Source organism: Rhipicephalus microplus, chromosome 8 (genome assembly GCF_043290135.1).
Source record: "Rhipicephalus microplus isolate Deutch F79 chromosome 8, USDA_Rmic, whole genome shotgun sequence".
NCBI classification, from domain to species: domain Eukaryota; kingdom Metazoa; phylum Arthropoda; class Arachnida; order Ixodida; family Ixodidae; genus Rhipicephalus; species Rhipicephalus microplus.
Window position 1 is genome coordinate 93,635,538 of NC_134707.1, and position 21,037 is coordinate 93,656,574.

Here is a 21,037-nt window from a genome sequence, read left to right on the forward strand (position 1 = left end):
TAAAGATGCAAGGAAAGGCAGGAAGGTTAACCAGACGCACATCCGGTTTGCTACCCTGCACTGGGGAAGGGATAAAGGGGAGAAAAGAGGTTGCAGAAATATCAGAAGGTACACACAATCACGAGCACACTCGGGGAGCACACACAGTCTACAGGCGGTCGCTTAGGTGTGTTGACTTAAGGTAAAGTAGCAGTGCTTTAGTTGCTTTCTGCGCAACTGAGGCAGATGCCCAAGGTCCTAGTATCTTCTGCACACAAAATGGTCTGGGGTCAAGTCGAGTCAAAACCATCCGTAGCTGGCATCGCTGTGTGTCGTAGCAAGCGCAGCTGCACAGGACGTGTTCGATGGTCTCTTCAGCTCCGCAGTAGTCGCATGTAGGAGTGTCTGCCATACCAATGCGAAAGGAGTACACCTTTGTGAATGCAACACCCAACCAAAGGCGGCATAACAGTGACGCATCGGAGCGGGAAAGTTGTGATGGTAGCTTTAGCTTGAGCGAAGGATCCAGTTCATAAAATTGACACCTTTGGAAGCTGGTAGACGACCAGAACGTGCGTGTGAGGTCTCGAGCCAGCAGGTAAAGTTGTCTTGCTGCATCATTCCTTGATAGAGGAATCGGGACTACACGGGTTTCTTCATGGGCTGAGCGGGCTGCATCATCGGCTAATTGATTTCCGGTAATACCGATATGTCCAGGCAGCCATTGATATATAATATCATGCCCTCGTGCTAGAGCTTCATGATGGCAATGTCTTATTTCTTGTACCAGTTGGTCATGGCTCATCCTACGCATGGCAGACTGCAAACTCTGAAGCGAACAAAACGTTTGTTTTATGTTCTGCACAAGAAAATCGGTGAATAGTATTCTGCAGGCGCTGTGTTAGAGTGACTCTAGCGTGTGGTGGAGGCGAACGAGCGCATCTAGGCACATTAGACACAAGTGCCATCTGGCAGTTATCTTCGAAAACGAAGTCGTGCAGCCCGCGGAGAAAGATGCGCGCTAGTCTCGGAGGTGACAAGCTGTAGAACGCAAAGCAACGAGTAGGTGCCACCAATGTGACGTCGTAGCAAAGCGTTGGAAACGCCTTTTTGACCATTGCGTTGCACTGTCAGCGCAGCGCAAATAAATGCTGCATTCCTTATAGTTACATGCGTGAGCCTTTTCTAGTATAAAGGCAGACATAGAAAACATCGAGGCGTTGTTGTGGCACCTCAGATATGCGCAATAATTGCTTTTTGATTGACGATCGCACAACTATGAACGCTAAACCTTGAGCAATATTGGTGAGCGCTTCGGATGGGATTGGCCGTTTGGTGCCGTTTGAGGTATCGTTAGGTTGGACAAACAGACAAATGTACAAACAGACAGAGAGAGAGATAGCCAGACCGAAATTTTCTCTCCCACGCCTAGCCATGTGCGGCTTTGCCGTGTCCAGGGAAAAGCGGATCTTGGGCGTTGAGCCGACGTAGGGTGATCGAACCTTTAAAGCTCCAAGCAAAGGCAACACGACCCTTTTGCCCCGGCTTCACGTGGACGGCACCCCTAAGCTGACCCCCCCCCCCTGTGGAAATAGGCCAACGCCTTTTCCCATCTCCCTCTCCCTACATCGTCTTTATCTCTCACTTTTTATCCGTCCTGTCTGCTTCTCTCTTGTGTTTACTTCCGATTCTTCATGGCGGGAAGGGTTAACCTCGTGTGTTCACTCCACCTTGGGATGCGCCACATTAGGTTACAGTAGCGGTGGACAGCTGGCATTTCCAAGCCATTTATTTGTCTTGCAGCGTCCCCTCGTTTGGCTCGGTGGTGGGTGGCTGCCACCGCTACCGAACACAATCTATATTTTATGACTAAAAACTTCCAACTCTTTTTTCATCATTCAATGAAGAGCGTGCACACTGAAGCAAGCTCGCAGCTTCTCCAACCAAACAAAAACAACCTCCCACGCTATCATGTCATTCATAGTAGCACACCAGCAAAATCAGTCATAAAGCTCTCTCTGTTCTCAGTTTCAAGATGTCTAATAGACACGCTTGGAACAAGTTACAAAGCACAGAAAATGGCCAGTGGAGACCTCCTCATTGAAGTTCGAGACAAGAAACATTATGAAAACTACCCAGCTTCAAGAATTTCGGCGACGCCCACAACATCGAATCAGCACATCGTTCGATGAACACTGTCTAAGGAGTAGTGTCGAAGGAAGACCTAGTTCACTTGACAGACGTTGAACTTCTTGACGGCTGACAAGAAGAAAACGTAATCAACATGCAGAGGATGAGAATGAAGTGAGATCGCAAAAATATTCCAAAAAGATATACTGATTACCTTTCGTTACAGCATTTTTCCTGAGACAGTTGCAACTTGGTACACAAAGCTCCGTGTGTGAACATACATACCGAATTCCAGACAATGCTTCATATTTTAAAGATGTTGCCATGGCTCGCAAAGCTGTCGTGGCCGACAAATTGTGCGCAGTCTGGAGTTGGCAAAGAACTAGTGCACTGCGTCAACTGTGATGGAAATCTTGCCGCATATTCAGTCATGTTACTTGTGGAAAAAAATACATCATCACAATGAAGGTGTAGCAGGATATACATTCAAAAAACAAGAAGAAGGGTTTCATTATTCCATGACCCAACAACATATGCTGATACGGGGCGAAAGAGGGCAGCGTCGCACCAGCCCTCCCCACTTACTCCTTCGGCCTGCGCAGAGTGAGCCGTTGGGTGTGGCGCCTACTCCAGTGGCGGCAGTAGTTGAGCCTACTCCGCCTACTAGCGAACAAAGACCGGAGACACCAGGGTCCTCAGATCTGAAGGCCTCACTTCACCAAGCGAGGCCAATGACCAGCTCGCACTTGCGGGCCTACAGTGCCTCCAAGGAAGCTTTTGACGCGGTGGTACCCTTGGTGTCGAAAACTTGGCGCGGCTCGTTCGAGTGCCCAAAGTAAAAAAAAAAAGCAGATAAAGGGGGCCGACAACGTTCCTGTTATTTGAATTGCCACTCGCTGTCTAAACAGTCACTTCCTATTCGTACACACAGCAGTGCAATACTTTCATAATGAACACAGAAATTATACAATCTAATGTCAGGGGCCTTTTCAAAAACCTTGACGATGTCCAAGAAATTTTACACAAGCACTCACCAAAAGCGCTGCGTGTACAACACACTTAAAATCCAATACCACCAATTTTCTAATCAAAAATGCTGTAATCAGAAAGTACCGGGACGATGCTGCGACGTTATTCGGTGGTGTCGTATTATAGTTAGTCAAGGCGTAGCATATACTCATTTACCACTACAAACATCCCTTGAGGCAGTGGCTGTTTGAGCATTTCTTTTGAACAATCCTCCCACCATCAGCTCTCTTTAAATACCTCCTCAGTACCGCCTTGAAGAACATGACTTCCTGTCCCTAATAGATGAATTGCCAGAACCCTACTTAGTTTTTGGGGACCTGGACGCACATAGCAGTCTGCGGGTTGGTACTCACTCTGATGCGCGAAGTGGCTTAATTGAACAGTTTTTGTTCTCTTCTAATGCATGTCTGTTGAATAAGAAAGAACCAACGTATTATAGCCTCACCAACAAACCTTAAGAGTCTATAGGCCTCAGTACTGTATCTCCTTCACTTCTACCCCTACTGAAATGAAAAATTATAAACAATCCATATAGAAGTGACCATTTGCTTGTAGTTTTGAGTGCACCAACATCATATGAAAGTGCTCCAGGTGTTACCAAATGGCTTACAAATAAACCTAACTGAGAACAGTTTCAGACCACTACTCGTTTAAGTTGGACTGACATAGGTGGGTTTGACGTAGATCAAGCTGTGCAGTACTTTCACAGAATTTCTTACTGATGCTGCAGAAAATGCATCCCACAAACATCTGGACTGCCCGGCAAGTGGTATTACCAAATGTGATATTACGTGACATGAAAGAATCACGAAGGCATGTGACTGGTGCAAACATGGTAGTCAAGAGATGCGTATCATCTCAAACATGACTACATGCCACGCTCATGATGCGCTCGTGGCTGTTCCACCAGCTTCACATATACAGATATTGTATTATGGGACGTGATTAGATAACAAAGGTATGTGACTGGTGCAAACATAATAATCATGAGATGCGTGTCATGTAACAACATAACTACGTACCATGCTCATGATGCGCTCGTGGCCATTTCGCTAGCTTTAAATATTCCCAATTCGGTATTACTAGATGCTAGCGGATGACAAAGGTAAATTTCACGTCCAAACAGGATAATCATGACATGCTTGTCATGTCTGGCATATTTTGCGTTCGCTTCATAGCATTGCGCCCATTTTTAGAGTGACCTATCAACCTTCCTCATTCATGCTTCTGATATCATCAATTTCCACTCTACGTGGGATCTGTAAATTTTAGCTCAATTTTGTAACGTGTAGCTCAATAACAAATGTAACAGAGTCACTTTATCTTCAGCATCATGCTTCTAATAACATCGATTCTTGAGTTACGTTGACTCTGCTGAATTTTAACTTTAAGATCAGGTACATGAACAATGCTCCCATATTTAGCATCATTAGGTGACGTGAGCGATCGGTAGGAGTACACCGCAACGTTGCCAAAGATGCCGGAGATGAGGAGGTTGGTTTCCTCGCCCACATTTGCTGTGCACTCCCGTGGGAGGAGCAACAACATTTTTGTTTTGCGCATTGCTCCTGCTGCACTTACCAGAAAAACAGTTATGTCATCACCGACAGTAATGCTATTCCTTGTTAACCAACGCCTCTACAGATTATAAAACCACTCTTTTTAAGTGGAGTGGTGCTTTCGTTTTGTTTAATGTAAAGCGATATCTAAGCTACCATATTTCTAAGTTTTTAGTGATGCACTCCTGGTATGAAGTGTTGTCACATTTGTACCTAGAAGCGACTATGTTTAAATATCATTATTTAATTTCGATATAATTTACCTTCAATTTTATGATGTGTCAGAAATTTGTATTGTGTTTCGCATTTTTTATAGAGAAGTGCAGGTATTTTGTTTTTCTGAAAAGTTATCTGACGCTTTGCACTTCAAACAATTGGCCCGAATCTACATGTTACACTGTAAATGCTGTCGAAAGACGATAGTCTTGCGTCTGAAGAGAGTGAACAAAACGTTTGTTTTATGTTCTGCAAAAGAAAATTGGTGAATAGTATTCTGCAGGCACTGTGTTTGAGTGACTCTAGGGTGTGGTGGAGGCGAACGAGCGCATCTAGGCACATTAGACACAAGTGCCATCTGGCAGTTATCTTCGAAAACGAAGTCGTGCAGCCCGCGCAGAAAGATACGCGCTAGTCTCGGAGGTGATAAGCTGTAGAACGCAAAGCGACGAGTAGGTGCCACCAATGTGACGTCGTAGCAAAGCGTTGAAAACACCTTTTTGAGCATTGCGTTGCACTGTCAGCGCAGCGCAAATAAACGCTACATTCCTTAAAGTTACATGCGTGGGCCTTTTCTAGTGTAAAGGCAGACATAGAAAACATCGAGGCGTTGTTGTGGCGCCTCAGATATGCGCAATAATTGCTTTTTAATTGACGATCGCACAACTATTAACGCTAAACCTTGAGCAATATTGGTGAGCGCTGCGGATGGGGTTGGCCGTTTGGTGCCGTTTGAGGTATCGTTAGGTTGGACAAACACACAAATTTACAAACAGACAGAGAGAGAGATAGACAGACCGAAATTTTTGTGTCCAAGGTCCCCAAGAAAGACTATTGTTTTTAAAAGTTGCACGAACCCGTACCTAAAATTGTCAGTTACGTAGATTCTACGCAGCAGAATCTCCACCTTCGCAACACATCACAATAAATGATTAAAACTGCACTATATCAGCCTTGTGAGCTTAAATATTTATGTGCAACATCATCACAAAACAGGCCATACTTTAAATTGAGGTTGAGGCCAGGCCTACCAAGCATCACAATACGGCGAAGAGAGTCAGTCAAGTCTGCGGTGAATTCAACTCATTGAAGGGTTTAAAGCTTGCTTTCAAGGGCTACTTGTTGTTCAGAGTTTGTTTCAATCACGCAGTGGGCAGGCACCTTGCAGTTTCTTCCAAGATGTTCTTGCCTTCCGCAACGTGTGCCACTCGTTTGGTCTCAAGGCTTCTTCGTAATATTTTCGTCTCTCTAAAGGTCCTCGCGAATTAAAAATGTGTCTGGTAGGCCGTGATTCCGTGCACCGCGTTCTCAGAACACTTTGGAAGCAGTGCTGCTTCCTAATCCAGTCAATTATTAATGGTCTAAATTCAAACGACCGGGTGAGTGTATGACTTTTCTCGGTGTGAACGCGCACCTGTGCGTATTTGCACTTGACGTCGTGCTATCGAACTGCCCACAAAGATTATGTGGTTTCAGTGCTCGTTTAACAGGCAAAAATATTTCTCACTTGAAAAAAGAGAGAAAGTAGATAAACATTGCCGAGCCACTAAAGCAGAGATACATGGAAAAGTTCGAGCACTGGGTGTGGCGCCATGTATTGAGAGGGCGACAACCGTGTCGATGCGAGGTACCTGCGAAACACAGACTACGCCAACCGGTTCCTTCATTGCCACCTCACCGCCAACAATAGAATCGAAGAAGCTGGTCCTGCGCATTGTCATCTCTCGTGCACCGAGAATCATTTAAACTCGTCAGGATTTCCGGAAAATTGTTAGTCACCATGGTTCACAACCTGCATCTTCGCTCACCCACTGGCCACCACGGCTGAAGAATTGGCCTTCTAAGGCGCAATGCCAAAGCGTAGTCCACGAGTAGTCCTGCTAGTGCGTGCTGCCAGCTACATAGGCGAAGACACGTGTTTTCTGAAGGAAATACGCCATCATAAAAACGACGTCAGGCAGATTGAACTGCGACGCAGCAACACGCCTGTAAAAGAAAAAGACGCGAGGTGACACTTCCTTGACAAAGAGTGTTCCTAAACATCGGGCTCTCGACTAACTCGGCTAGTGACATTTAGGCTTCCTAATTATGACATTGCCATGTATTGCACAGTACGGCAAGAGTGCGGAAAAGATAAGTGGGGAGAAGGAGGAATGATTTGAATGTAAGGAAGAGCAAAAGGACGCAGATGGTTTGAAAGAAGGAAGGAAGGTGACAAAGAGAGAACGCAAGGGAATTAACCAGAAAGACATCCAGTTGGGTAACCTCCGCCAATAGTTTAGGGAAGAGAACCACAAATTTGAGCAAGTGGAAAGAGAAAGAAAATAACGGGAAGAAACAAATAGTAAATTCACTGCAGCGTGTACGACCACACCATAAATGAGAGGCGTTCAAACGAACCCGTCGTCCACAAACACAAAAGGGCTGTCCCTGTCGAGAGATATGAAAAATGCTATAAAAGCACCTGTTCAGAAAATGTTCGATCATCCAGTAGCCACAATGCGTTAGCAAGTACTTGTCTGTCTGAGTCAAATGGAGGACAGTGGCGCAGCAGGTTTTCGTTATTTTTATCGGTGCCGCAAACATCGGATGCAATCGTAGAAGAAGGCTTATCCATATTTTGTGAGGAACCGATTTATTCAGCCAGGATCGAGCGAAATCACGCTGGTGATAATATTTACAGATGAAGAAGATCTACAGACAATGATGTTATCAAAGAGAATAAAGAGTCATTCGCTTGTCGCGCTCACATTATGTATGCGGTGCAGACAGGAAGACACATGTACACCATATTAGTCTTGCATAGCACAGTATAGTAACCTAATAGAGTCCTCGAAGTCGTGTGATGGGCAATCAGGTCTGAAATTGGTCAACAAGCAAATCGCCTGCAGTGTGCTGCCACTTACTAAAATGCGCAAAGACAGGTGGTGTAGCACTGACCTTTACGTAGGCGCGAGACCGCACACAGGTCGTTCGCTGTACGTCTATCATGGAGAAGGAACACCCTAGAATCAATAAACTTCTCTCGCAGGATACATTGCGGTGCTTTGATGGTAGTGGGCAAAGCGCCCTATTTAGGGCATTGTCAGTCCGGCATTGTTCAGTTATAGAAGCGCACATTACGAGCCCACAAAAGTTTCCACGTACGGTGTTATGGAATTCATTTCCTTCAAGAACACTGAAATGTGCGATATGCACCGGCTTGCGTTAGTTAACTAACCTCAATGGTCTTTCGTTCAAAAGAAAAAATTCAGACTGAAGGTACTCCTTCGTCTCGTTAATATTTTTTCTTTCTTGGTATCTGTTCTCTTCTTTCAGTAAATTCTTCTGCAGTATCAGAACATTAAGGCTTCAATGTGCATAAGGCTACGCATAGTTCTTAGTTTACCAGAGAAAAAAGAATATAATAAATTTTCTTTATTTTATTTCGTGTATGAATGACGAAATAAGGTGTTGTCATGCAAATTGTTATCTTGGTTGCCCCACTTTTTTTCTTAGTCAACAAAATTTGATTGTGTCCTATCACTGTGTTTTTGCGATTGCATGAGCAAATGTAAGGCTAGGGGACCTTTTATTTCTTCGTGCCTGGCTGTCTACTCGCGTTCATATTTAGCATGTACATGCGAAAGAAAAGAAATATCCGCATATGCGTAGTCTACCATGAATAATTTATTTTTGTCTGACATCTGTCAGCTCTGCCTTTCAAACACAGGAGTCTTTGGCAGTTAAATTTTGTGTATTGCAATACAGCTCTCTCGCAGTGTCAGTAAAAGATTGTTGTTGTTATTGTAGCTGTTGTTGATAATAATGATATTATTTTAACTATTACTATCATTCTTTTTTAAATATTATTATTGTTACTGTTCTCATTATTCATATTTACTTTTTTATAAAATGTTCAGTTTTTACTGAACAAGTCAGATGATCACGTTTCAACTACGTAGCTACGGGAAAAGCTCGTGAAGCGGATTTGTGTGCGCTGTTAGCTGTGATTAAAAGCAGAAGTGCAGACGTACTTTCACGAAAACATCATGTCTTTCAAGAACAAGTCAGATTCATTGTGTCGAGTAGGGCCCAGTATGTTGACTGATGCAGAAAACACGAAAATCACGGGTTACATTTCTTGCTAACGCGTTCACGCTGAGACAAGACAAGTCGAAGAAGTGCGTGACTGCATTGTGTTGTCATAGCGTCGTTTACTAACAGTTTTCGAAAGATTGACCTTTATTTATTTGGGCGGTGTAACAGTCTACGCACATTTTGAATCAAACACTGCACCATGCTATATATTAAACAAGGAGATCTTTGGCGTATGTGATAGAAAGGCTGTGCATGCATAAAGAAAGGTAATTGCATTCGGCACACAATAAATTGATGGGTTGAAATGTAACACCAGCCAGGCATTCTGTAAGCTTCTACCAATAATCGCGTATCCGCTGATACACTTGAAAAAGGAAGCGCAAGAAAAAAATGTTTTTTCCAGTACAGGGTGCTGTGTAGTCCTGCTTTATGAGTTGATAATTACAAATGAACTTCATGCGTATGGCAGTCGTGCGCAAGTATGCTTTTTTAATTATTCCGAACGTATGGCATTAGCGCAAGTATGCTTGTTATTTTCCAAATAGATTTTAAAGTTAAGTGGCAAGTAACATAACATGACCATGAATTTTGTTTTTTCTCCTGATCAAGGGATTATAAACGTGTGGATTACACACAAATACGGAGAAACAATACACCGGTGAAAAGATTCACATCGGTGAACAACGGTATGTTATCTAAATTTACGTCATTTCTAATTTCAGACGTTTATTCAACGAAGTTTGCTGGCGTAGTAATCTGGTGTATGTAGAGTTTGAGGTCGAATGTACAATTTGTACTTCTATCTTTAGTTACGGTAACTGAAGCAATATTTCGTGGTTATCAACCTATCGCTCACCCTATCGCTCACCAAGTTCACTTGAAATCATGATCAATAAATTCGTATGGAAAGACAGTGCAGGAAATTTTGCTGTCCTTGTTTATGGGCAGATTAGAGCTAGCAGTCACATAAGACCGTGAACTGCAGACTCGTGGCTGCGCTATTCTTTGATATATCCGTTAGGGAAATTTTACAGCATTTCTTCTACAATGTTTCCTGTAGGTGTTAATATTCAACAATGGGAAAATTTTAATAAATTGAACAAAATAAATTGAAAGTAAGGCCAAAAATACAGCTGCCGTATGTTCCTCTACTAGAAGACGTCACCATAAACATAACTTATAGAAAATACCTTGATGATTTTGTGATGAGCATGCTATATAAAATAAATATTGCGTGTAGTACTCTAGTCTCTACAAGTTGAGGTTGAATGGTTCTTGACCCTTTAACGTGTAGGCTTTGTGTACCTATAGGTGAAGCAATTTAGGACGCAGAGATGTAATGTTGAAATAAACACCAAAACTCCTGCATGTACATACGAAACTGACGCTGGATTTTTTTGCTCCGTGTGGTATCGTTCTGCAATTATTAGCTGTCAGCATTTTATAAACGATGCTTGACATCAAAATAACTTATTGGTCAATCTGTATATGCATCTCAAACTTACAAATTCTTAGGGTTGCCTTTGTGGTCAAAACTCCAGACAAAAGAAAAGGTTGCTTGACCCAAATACTAAGCAGAGGCACTCCTTCTTCTCAAGGCCGCACCTTGTTTATTCAGCACAATATATGCACAGCCAGGTGCCTCCACCTTGTTGCTCCTAGGGAAGGGCTGAAAGATAGGTCTATTCGCAGACAACGTCATATTGTCACCATGCAGAAACAGCAGCAGTCGAATCCAGGAAACTCACTTTAATTGTATTAGAATACTGGCAAACTGATCGGAAGAGAACCTCGTCTTCTTCACTCGCTGCGCGTGTTCTTCGTTGTTCTCTTCGTGCTGCATATTCAATGTGGCATTTGCCCCCCTCCAGAGAGCAGCGTCCCGATGCTCTTGTACAAAAGACGGAGTAGTAGATGTATGGTGTAAATCAGTCCGAAAAGTAGGGCTTCATTTGCACAACGTGCACGATTTCTGGTTTTTGCTGGCGAGTTGTCGAGAGGTTGTCAGGAACGACCACGTAATTAACGTCGCTCAGGCGTTGTAAAACTGTGTAGGGGCCAAAATACTTCTTCAGCGATTTTTCGGACAGTCCCCTGTGGCGGATAGGACTCCATACCCAGACTTTGTCGCCGGCCCGATAGACGACATGTCGGTGTCGCAGATTATAACGTTGGGCGTCATAATTTTGCTGCTGGGTGATTCGGACGCGCGCAAGCTGCCTCGCTTCTTCTGCTCGTTGGATAAAAGATGCAGCGTCCAAATCGATGTCATTGCAGTCGTGCAGTAACATGGCGTCAAGCATCGTCGTCACTTCAAGGCCATGAAGGAGACTGAACGGCGTTCTTCGTGTAGTTTCTTGCTGCGCTGTATTATAGGCGAACGTGATGTACGGTAGAATGTCGTCCCAGTTCTTGTGATCCACGTCAACGTACATACTCAACATGTCGGCAATAGTCTTATTGAGGCGTTCTGTTAAGCCGTTGGTTTGTGGATGATAGGAAGTGGCTTTCCGATGGGCGGTTCCACTGAGCTCAAGCACTGTCTTCAGGAGCGCGGCTGTGAAAGCGGCACCTCGATCCGTTATTATGATTGTTGGAGCACCGTGCCTCAGGACGATATTTTCTACGAAGAATCGTGCGGTTTCAATGGCTGTGCCACTTGACAAAGCCTTTGTTTCGGCATAGCGCGTAAGATAATCAGTGGCGACTATTACCCACTTGTTGCCAGCATGGGAAGTCGGATATGGTCCAAGGAGATCCATTCCAATTTGGCAAAAGGTACCATGGGCACTTGAATTGGTTGTAATAGTCCAGCTGGTTTTAACGGTGGCGATTTTCGTCGTTGGCAATCGAGGCACGTGCGCACATAATGCTTCACAATAGCTGGAAGTCTTGGCCAGTAGTACTTCTGTTGGATTCTGGCCAATGTGCGTGTGTATCCGAGATGACCAGACGTTGGCTCATCGTGGCAAGCACAAAGTATCTCCTCACGAAGTGACGTCGGAACGACCAGTAGGTGGGTGCTTCCTCTCTGAGAAAAGTTCTTCTTATAGAGAACACTACTACGTAAGCAGAATGACGGCAGGCTCCTTGCAAATCTTCTAGGGACGGTTGTTGTCCGGCCATTCAAAAATTCAATAAGAGGAAGCAACTCACTGTCTTCTTTCTGCTTGCACGAAATCGTAGTGGTGTCAACGACTCCTACAAACGCCATGCTGTCATCTTCTGTGTCATCGTCGCGCTTTATCGGTGACCTTCATAAGCAATCGGCGTCGGCGTGCTGCCGTCCGGACTTATACACGACCGTCATATTGTCACGTTACTCTCGACAAACTTGATAAAAAATGGGCTCGTTTAGTCGACTACTCAAGCAGCGGCTCAGAGAGATCGTCTTTGTCTTCTTTCACTCTTCGATCTCACCCAAGCAAACCATGTGGCAATAGTCCCCCCCTTTGAAAGCATCGACTCGATGCTCGTAAATAAAAAAAAAATGAAGGTATACACACGCAGATATAGAGAACCAAAAGAGGGAGAGTGCCACTACTCGCAGCGCAAATGAGGAAGTTTCGCCAACGCTTCCGCCAAGCGCAAAAAGAAAGGGCACAAAAACACACGAGAACACAAACAGCAGCGGCAACGCAATGTCACGGCATGTCGTAGCACGTCAAACCACAAGGGCTACTGTGTGAAGTAGGGCTTCAGCCGAAGGACATGCACGGTTTCGGGCCGAAGCTGTCGACGAGAAGACGCTGCGCCGTCCGGAAATACCTCGTAGGTAAGATCTGTGATTCGTCTAAGAACCTTGTACGGTCCAAAATAACGGCTTAGGAGTTTTTCGGATAAGCCTGGTCGCCGGACAGGGATCCACACCCACACTCGGTCCCCAGGGTGGTAGGTGACATTTCGATGGCGGAGGTTGTAACGTCGCGCGTCTGCATCTTGTTGGTGCCTGGTGTTTATGCGAGCTAGCTGACGAGCTTCTTCGGCGTATTGAGTGTATTGCTCAGCATCTTGAGCAAGTTCATTGCTTTCGTCGCACGGAAGCATAGCATCGAGCATGGTTCGCACGTTGCGTCCGTAAACAAGTCGGAAAGGTGGAAATCGCGTTGTTTCTTGCGTTGCCGTATTATAAGCAAACGTGATGTATGGAAGAATCTCGTCCCAGGTTTTATGTTGTACGTCCACGTACATTGACAGCATGTCCACTATGGTCTTGTTAAGCCTCTCTGTCAGTCCATTGGATTGCGGATGATAAGCCGTTGTTTTTCGATGACTTGTGCAGCTCAGTTTAAAAATGTCCTCCATCATTCGTGCTGTAAACGACGTCCCTCTGTCCGTAATCACGCATGACGGGGCACCATGCCGTAGGACGATTTGGTGCACGAAGAACTGCGCGACTTCAGAGGCCGTGCCACGGGGTAACGCTTTTGTTTCAGCATAACGCCTGAGATAATCTGTCGCAACTATAATCCACTTGTTCCCAGAGGACGACAAAGGGAAGGGCCCGAGAAGGTCCATTCCCACGAGGTCAAACGGTGTCCGTGGTGGTGCGATCGGCTGGAGCAGGCCCGCGGGTCTCACAGGCGGAGTCTTGCGGCGCTGGCACTCACGGCAGCCTTTCACATATCGATGTACACTAGTTGATAGTCGCGGCCAGTAATACTGTTGGCGTACTCGGGCGAGAGTTCGCGAATAGCCCAAATGTCCTGACGTGGGCTCGTCGTGGCACGCCAGAAGGATTTCATCACGCATGTCGGTAGGAACAACGAGTAGGAAAGCCTTGTCGCTACCACGGGCGTTTTTCTTGTAAAGAATGCCTCTTTTTAGACAAAAAGAGGACAGTTCGCGAGCAATGTGTTGAGGGACCTTAGAGTTGCGGCCTTCCAGGGAATCAATGACTGGGCGTAATTCATCGTCTGCCCGCTGCTTTGACATAAATTCGGAGTCACTAACTGCTCCGAGAAAGGCATCTTCATCTTCGGAGCCCCTGACAGCGTTCCCCACAGGTGCTCTAGAAAGCGCGTCGGCGTCTTCGTGTTTGCGCCCTGACCTGTACACAATCGTAATGTCAAACTCCTGCAAACGCAAACTCCACCGTGCGAGACGGCCGGATGGATCTCTGAGATTTGCCAGCCAGCAGAGCGAGTGGTGGTCAGTCACCACTTTGAAGGGACGACCGTAGAGGTAAGGCCGAAATTTGGTCGTCGCCCACACGACTGCGAGGCATTCTTTTTCTGACGTAGAATAGTTGGTCTCAGCTCGAGAAAGAGTACGACTGGCGTAAGCTATCACATGCTCAACGCCGCCGTGTCGTTGTACAAGGACAGCACCAAGTCCGACGTTGCTGGCATCTGTATGAATTTCTGTAGCAGCGTCCTCATCAAAATGGGCAAGAACAGGGGCTGTTTGCATTCTCTGTCGTAACTCTGTGAACGCTGTATCTTGTTCTACGGCCCAAGTAAAGGGTACGTCATCTCGGGTGAGTCGCGTAAGAGGTTCAGCTATCTTAGAGAAGTTGGCGATAAATCGGCGATAATACGCGCACAAGCCGAGGAAACGGCGTACTGCTCTTTTATCTGATGGGACAGGGAAGGCGGCGACAGCAGCAGTTTTGTCTGGATCAGGTCGCACTCCATCTGCACTAATGACATGTCCCAGAAATTTCAGCTCTTCATAGCCGAAATGGCATTTTTGGGGTTTCAGCGTAAGTTCAGCTGTGCGAATGGCTTCCAGAACCTTTCTCAGACGCTTCAGATGTTCTTCAAAGCTCTCGGAAAAGATGACCACATCATCGAGGTAGACAAGGCAGCTTTGCCACTTCAAGCCAGCGAGAACTGTGTCCATCATCCTCTGAAAAGTGGCTGGTGCAGAACAGAGGCCGAAGGGAAGAACTCGGAATTCGTAAAGTCCGTCTGGAGTCACAAACGCGGTTTTTTCTCGGTCTCGTTCATCCACTTCAATTTGCCAATAGCCACTCTTTAGATCGATGGACGAAAAATACTTCGCACGTCGTAACCTGTCGAGGGAGTCGTCTACTCGTGGAAGCGGGTAGACGTCCTTTTTTGTGACGCTATTAAGCTTCCTGTAGTCAATACAGAATCGCAGCGTTCCGTCTTTTTTCTTTACTAGAACGACTGGCGAGGACCAAGCGCTGCTGGATGGTTGAATAATCCCGTCATCGAGCATCTCTTTTACTTGTGTCTGAATAGCCTCGCGTTCTTTGGCAGAAACGCGATAAGGCTGCTGCCGGATGGGGCGGACGTCATCGTCGGTAATAATTCGATGCTTCGTGAGGTGAGTTTGACGGACTTTAGAAGAAGAGGCGAAGCAAGATCTAAACTCCCTTAAAAGGTCGTGAAGTGCAGCCTTTCTCTCGTCTGACAGCGTCGAATTGATGTCGATGTGGTCTAGAAATTCCTTATCCTCATGCGTTTCCTCGGACGCGAAGCACTCCGTGACGTCGGCAACAGGTTCTCCATAGGCTAGGGTGGTTCCACGGAAAAGATGCCGGTGCTCGTAATTGAAGTTCGTAGCTAGTATCGTTGACTGTCCGTCACGGACGCGCACTACACTTCGGGCGGCGCATACACCTTGGAGCAGCAGAAGTGATAAGTTGCTTTCAGCCACCACGTCGCCGTCTTGGAAGTCTTCACAAGTGACTTCGATGGGAACAGTTGCTCGAGGTGGCAGCGTCACACTGTCGTCAGCAACACGCAGCGCAAGTCTACGGCAGTTATCGGCGTCTCGATCTGTTGCGCCTTGAGTCGAGAAGGTCACGATGCGCTCACGGAGATTTATGATGGCACCGTATTCCCGAAGGAAGTCCATGCCGATAATCAGCTGACGCGAACAGTCGGGGAGAACGAGGCAGCTGAGCACAAACGTTGACGCACGAATTTTCACTCTTGCGGTACAGCGACCCAGCGGTGTTACAACGTGTCCTCCAGCTGTTCGAATTCGCGTTCCATTCCACGGCGTGATCACTTTTCTGAGATCTTTCGCTAGCCTCCCGCTGATGATCGAATAGTCTGCACCAGTGTCTACCAATGCACTGACCAGAAGACCGTCAACCAGCACAGGTATGTCGAGCGACACGCGGTCACTAAGTTCAGATGCGGATGTCGGCGTTTCTTCGGCACTGCGATTATTCTCTGACGAAATGCCTTCGGCGCTGCGTGCAAGCATCGATGGGAGGTCTTCCGCACTTTGAGTCCCAGCGACCTTGCCCCCGAAGGCCGCTGCCTTCAGTTTTCCCGACGAGGGCTCGGGGAGCGTTCCCGTGCCGTCACCCCGAAACGTGGCCCAGTGGCTGCGGGTCTCCTCGGAGATGGTGACCGCGATTGCCGTCGTGTAAAGGGTGCACGCTGTTGCGCGAGATATTCTTCGATATCCGTTGGCCTTTGACCAATTCGGGGACGAGGGGAATTGACGGAAAATCCGCGCAGTCCAAGTTGCCGGTATGGGCATTCGCGGTAAATGTGACCAGCCTCACCGCAATGATAGCAGAGGGGTCGTCTGCCTGGCGTACGCCAGAGATCAGACTTGCGCGTCGCTGTACGGCGACTACCGATGTTCAAATCAGCGTGCGCTGACTGAATCGCGACTGACGGCATCATTGTCTGGATCGGGACGTATGGCATTGTCTGGATCGGGACGTGCGGCACTGTCTGGATCGGGACGTGCGGCACTGGCTGGATCGGGACTCCTTGACCCGAAAGAGGAGTGGCAGATCGCAAGGCTTCCGCGTACGTACGACGGCGACTGTCAGTAGACACAGGAGCCGTTTCCAGATCAACCGACGTGGGCGGAAAACGATGGGCGTGCAGCACCTGCTGGACCTCGTCGCGGATGACACTGGTGATAGACCCAACATCGATTTGCCTTGTCCCGTACATCTTTTCCATTTCTTCCCGGACGACAGATCGAATGATCTCGCGAATCCATTCGGGGCTCTTGCTCCCAGGGGTGGCGAAAATCTCGGGAGTTGAGGCAGCATTCACTTGACGGTCAAACTGGGCAGACCGTTGGTGCAGTACTCGCTCCATTGTTGCCGCTTCAGTAAGGAACTCAGCAACACTTTTGGGGGGACTACGCACCAAACCAGCAAAAAGTTGTTCCTTCACACCACGCATGAGGTGGCGCAACTTTTTTTCTTCTGCCATAGCAGGATCCGCTCGCTTGAAAAGCCGTGTCATGTCCTCGACGTACATCGAGACGGTCTCGTTGGGCATCTGGATGCGTGATTGAAGTGCACGCTCCGCCCGTTCGCGGCGGTCGGGACTCCTGTAGGTCTCCAGGAGGCGACGCTGGAACTCGCACCAAGATGTCAGAACATCATCCCTGTTCAAAAACCACGTCTTGGCACCGTCTTTTAGGCACGTGTACACGTTCCGGAGCTTCGCGGCATCATCCCAGTAATTGATCGCTGCGACACGTTCGAACTCACTCAGCCAGTCGTCAACATCTTCATGCTGCGCTCCGTGAAAGGGGCTAGGCATGAGCGGGTTCTGGACGGTGCAGTAGATCGGCGTGGAAGGTGTCGGAGCTTGCATGGGATCTTGTGTCGAAGTCATAGTCGCTGCGTCAGTGGTTGGTGTCTCAGGCGGTAGGCCTCGTTGGCGGCGGCTTACTCTATGAACAGGAGTGTCCACGGGTGCAGGGCTTGTGTTCCGGCTGCTGGACGGGGTCTTGGGCATCGGGTGGATTGCGAGACGTTGTACCCAGCAACTCCACCAGTCTTGTCACGTTACTCTCGACAAACTTGATAAAAAATGGGCTCGTTTAGTCGACTACTCAAGCAGCGGCTCAGAGAGATCGTCTTTGTCTTCTTTCACTCTTCGATCTCACCCAAGCAAACCATGTGGCAATATCAAACTCTTGGAGGCGTAAGCTCCACCGTGCGAGCCGACCAGGCGGGTCTTTCAAGTTGGTCAGCCAGCAGAGGGAATGATGGTCGCTGACTACGTGGAATGAACGACCATAGAGGTACGGACGAAACTTCATAACCGCCCATACGACAGAAAGACACTCTTTTTCCGTTGTGGAGTAGTTGGACTCGGCGCGGGAAAGCGTCCTACTAGCATATGCGATCACACGCTCGGCTGAGTCTTGCCACTGGACGAGTACAGCGCCTAAACCCACGTTGCTGGCATCTGTATGGACCGTGGTAGGAGCATCCTCATCAAAGTGAGCAAGCACAGGCGGAGTCTGCAGGCGTTGTCGGAGATCGTCAAATGCCACCTGTTGATCGTCGCCCCATGTGAACGAAACGTCTTCTCTTGTGAGTCGTGTTAACGGCGAGGCTATGTGGGAGAAATTGGCAATAAACCTTCGGTAGTATGCGCATAGGCCAAGGAAACGCCTGACTGCTTTCTTGTCTTTTGGTACCGGAAATTTTCTGACGGCCGCAATCTTATCGGGATCAGGTCGAACACCTTCATGGCTCACCACATGGCCTAAAAATTGAAGCTCCTTGAAACCGAAATGACACTTCTCGGGTTTCAGTGTCAGGCCGGCAGACCTTATTGCCCTGAATACCGATAGCTGCCTGCTCAGGTGTTCCTCAAATGTTTTTGAAAAAACAATGACGTCGTCCAGATAGACCAGACATGTCTGCCACTTAAGGCCTGACAGAACGGTATCCATCAGTCTCTGAAATGTTGCGGGGGCTGAGCACAATCCGAATGGCAAGACTTTAAATTCATAAAGCCCGTCAGGCGTTACAAAAGCCGTTTTTTCTATATCTCGCTCGTCGACCTCAATTTGCCAATACCCACTTTTGAGGTCCATTGACGAAAAGTAGCGTGCATACCTCAGCCTGTCGAGTGAATCATCGATGCGCGGTAATGGGTACACGTCTTTCTTTGTCACACGGTTCAGCTTGCGGTAGTCGACACAAAATCGCAAGCTTCCGTCTTTCTTTTTAACCAGCACTACCGGCGATGCCCAAGGACTTCTTGACGGCTGGATGACGTCATCATCGAGCATTTTCTTCACTTGTTCCTGGATTGCTTCACGCTCTTTCGGTGCTACGCGGTATGGGTTCTGTCGTATTGGCCTTGCCTTCTCCTCCGTTATTATCCGATGCTTCGTCAGTGGCGTTTGACTGACCCTCGAGGTCGATGAAAAACAGTCTTTGAACTGGTGAAGAAGATCTACTAGACGCTGTCTCTGCGCTGGTGACAAATCCGAGATTACGTAAATAGGTGGTGGGGCTGACGTGGCTTGCGACTCGTCCTGCTGTACTACACAGCACTCGCGGATTTCGGTGATCTCGTCGAAGTAGGCGACTGTAGTGCTTTGTGTAATGTGTCGTCGCTCGTTGGTAAAATTCGTTAACAGAACCTCTGCTTCACCGCACACAACGTTGACGATACTTCTGGCAATTGCAACACCGCGAGATAGTAGGAGCGTCAATACTTGTTCAGCGATTCCTTCTCCAGTATTCTGCTCGCTGCACGTGACTGAAACAAGGCGGCACGATAACGGAGGTACGGTCACATCGTCAATGACTCGTAGGGATTTTCGGTGTAGCGCTGCGCTTTGATCCGCTGAAAAGGTCAGTACACCGTCCGGAATATTGATGATGGCACCATATTCCCGCAAGAAATCCATCCCCAAGATTGCCTGTTTGGAACACTCAGAAAGGATAACAAAAGTTGCGACGAAGGATGCATCCCCTATCTTCATTCTTGCGGTGCACTTTCCGGTAGGTGTGAGTAGCTGCCCTCCAGCTCCTCTAATCTGCGGTCCTGTCCATTCCATTCTAACCTTCCTGAGCGTGTCTGCCAGACTCTCACTCATTATTGAGAAGTCCGCGCCAGTGTCGACCAATGCCATGACGTCATGTCCGTCAATCGTAATTGCAACTTCGGCAGTAACAACCCCATCTTTCGTCAATTCATTGAAAATGTGTCTCTCTTCGCTCGGCAGTAATGGGGGATTTTCAGCACTTCGACGATTCGCAACCTTCCCCCCTGAGGTCGCTGCTTTTAGTTTCCCCGGCGTGGACTAGGAGATCTCCCTCTTGGCATGTCAGTGATGCTCCGTCTAGAGGATGGAGAATAACGCCCAGGAGAGGGTGAGCGTGACCGAAACCCAGGAGGAACATCCCGCGGGGTCATGACACTCGTGTCGACGTCAGATGTTCCGTTGAAATGGCGCCGAGGAACCGTAGAAGGAAACCCTTGGTACCCTGCGGCGCGATACGGGCAATACCGAACGATGTGGCCTGCTTCCCCACAGTGAAAGCACAGGGGCCTATGATCAGGGGTACGCCAGATGTCAGTTTTGCGAAGTGGTGGCCGCCTAGGCATCGAAGTTTCTCTGTAGTACCAAGGCGCTGTCGGCTGATGTTGCTGGTGGTACTGATGTGGTGTCGGCACGTTCGCTGGCTGTCGGTGGACTACGTCTGCATAGCTTGCCCTGGGAGTGCTCGTGTTCGGCTCAGGAAGCGAGAGCGCTTGCCTGGTCTCCTGGCGTACAACTTCCGTTACTGAGGCGATCGCGCAGTCATTCGGTTTGGCGACGAGTTTCTTGACCTCTTCTTGTACGATTTCTCGTATTAGTTGGCGCAAAGAACCTTCGTCGGGTGTTGTTGCTGTGGTAGAGGCTGCCACGCTGATCGGTGCACTGTGGGTTGGGCGGTCATACTGGCGATAACGTAGATGCAGTGCGCGTTCGATAGATGTCGCCTCCTTGGAGAATTCATCCACACTTGTAGGCGGGTTTCGTACGAGGCCAGCGAACAGCTGCTCCTTAACGCCCCGCATGAGGTGGCTAACCTTTTTGGCTTCGGGCATATTAGGATCTGCTCGACGAAATAGCCGCGCCATGTCCTCAACAAACATCGTAACGGATTCATTTGGTTTCTGAATCCGTGACTCGAGGAGACGCTGTGCGATTTCTCGTCTTTCAGTGCTCGCGAACGTGTCGAGGAACTTCTGCCGGAACTCGTCCCAAGACGATCACACGAGATTCGTGAACTACGTTCGGGCTCCGTCTTGAAGCGGAAAATAAACGTAGCCCAATTTCTGTGTGGTGTT

The 21,037-nt window shown here is 47.7% G+C and overlaps 1 protein-coding gene across 1 annotated transcript in view; it reads left to right on the plus strand.

Moving 5' to 3' along the window:
• LOC142761790 (uncharacterized) overlaps nt 1-21,037 on the plus strand; it is a 48,501-nt gene that overhangs the window by 12,899 nt on the left and 14,565 nt on the right. The window contains exon 3 of the mRNA XM_075870685.1: nt 9,603-9,679. Within this exon, the coding sequence (XP_075726800.1) occupies nt 9,603-9,679 (77 nt within the window). The remainder of the gene's footprint in view (nt 1-9,602; nt 9,680-21,037) is intronic.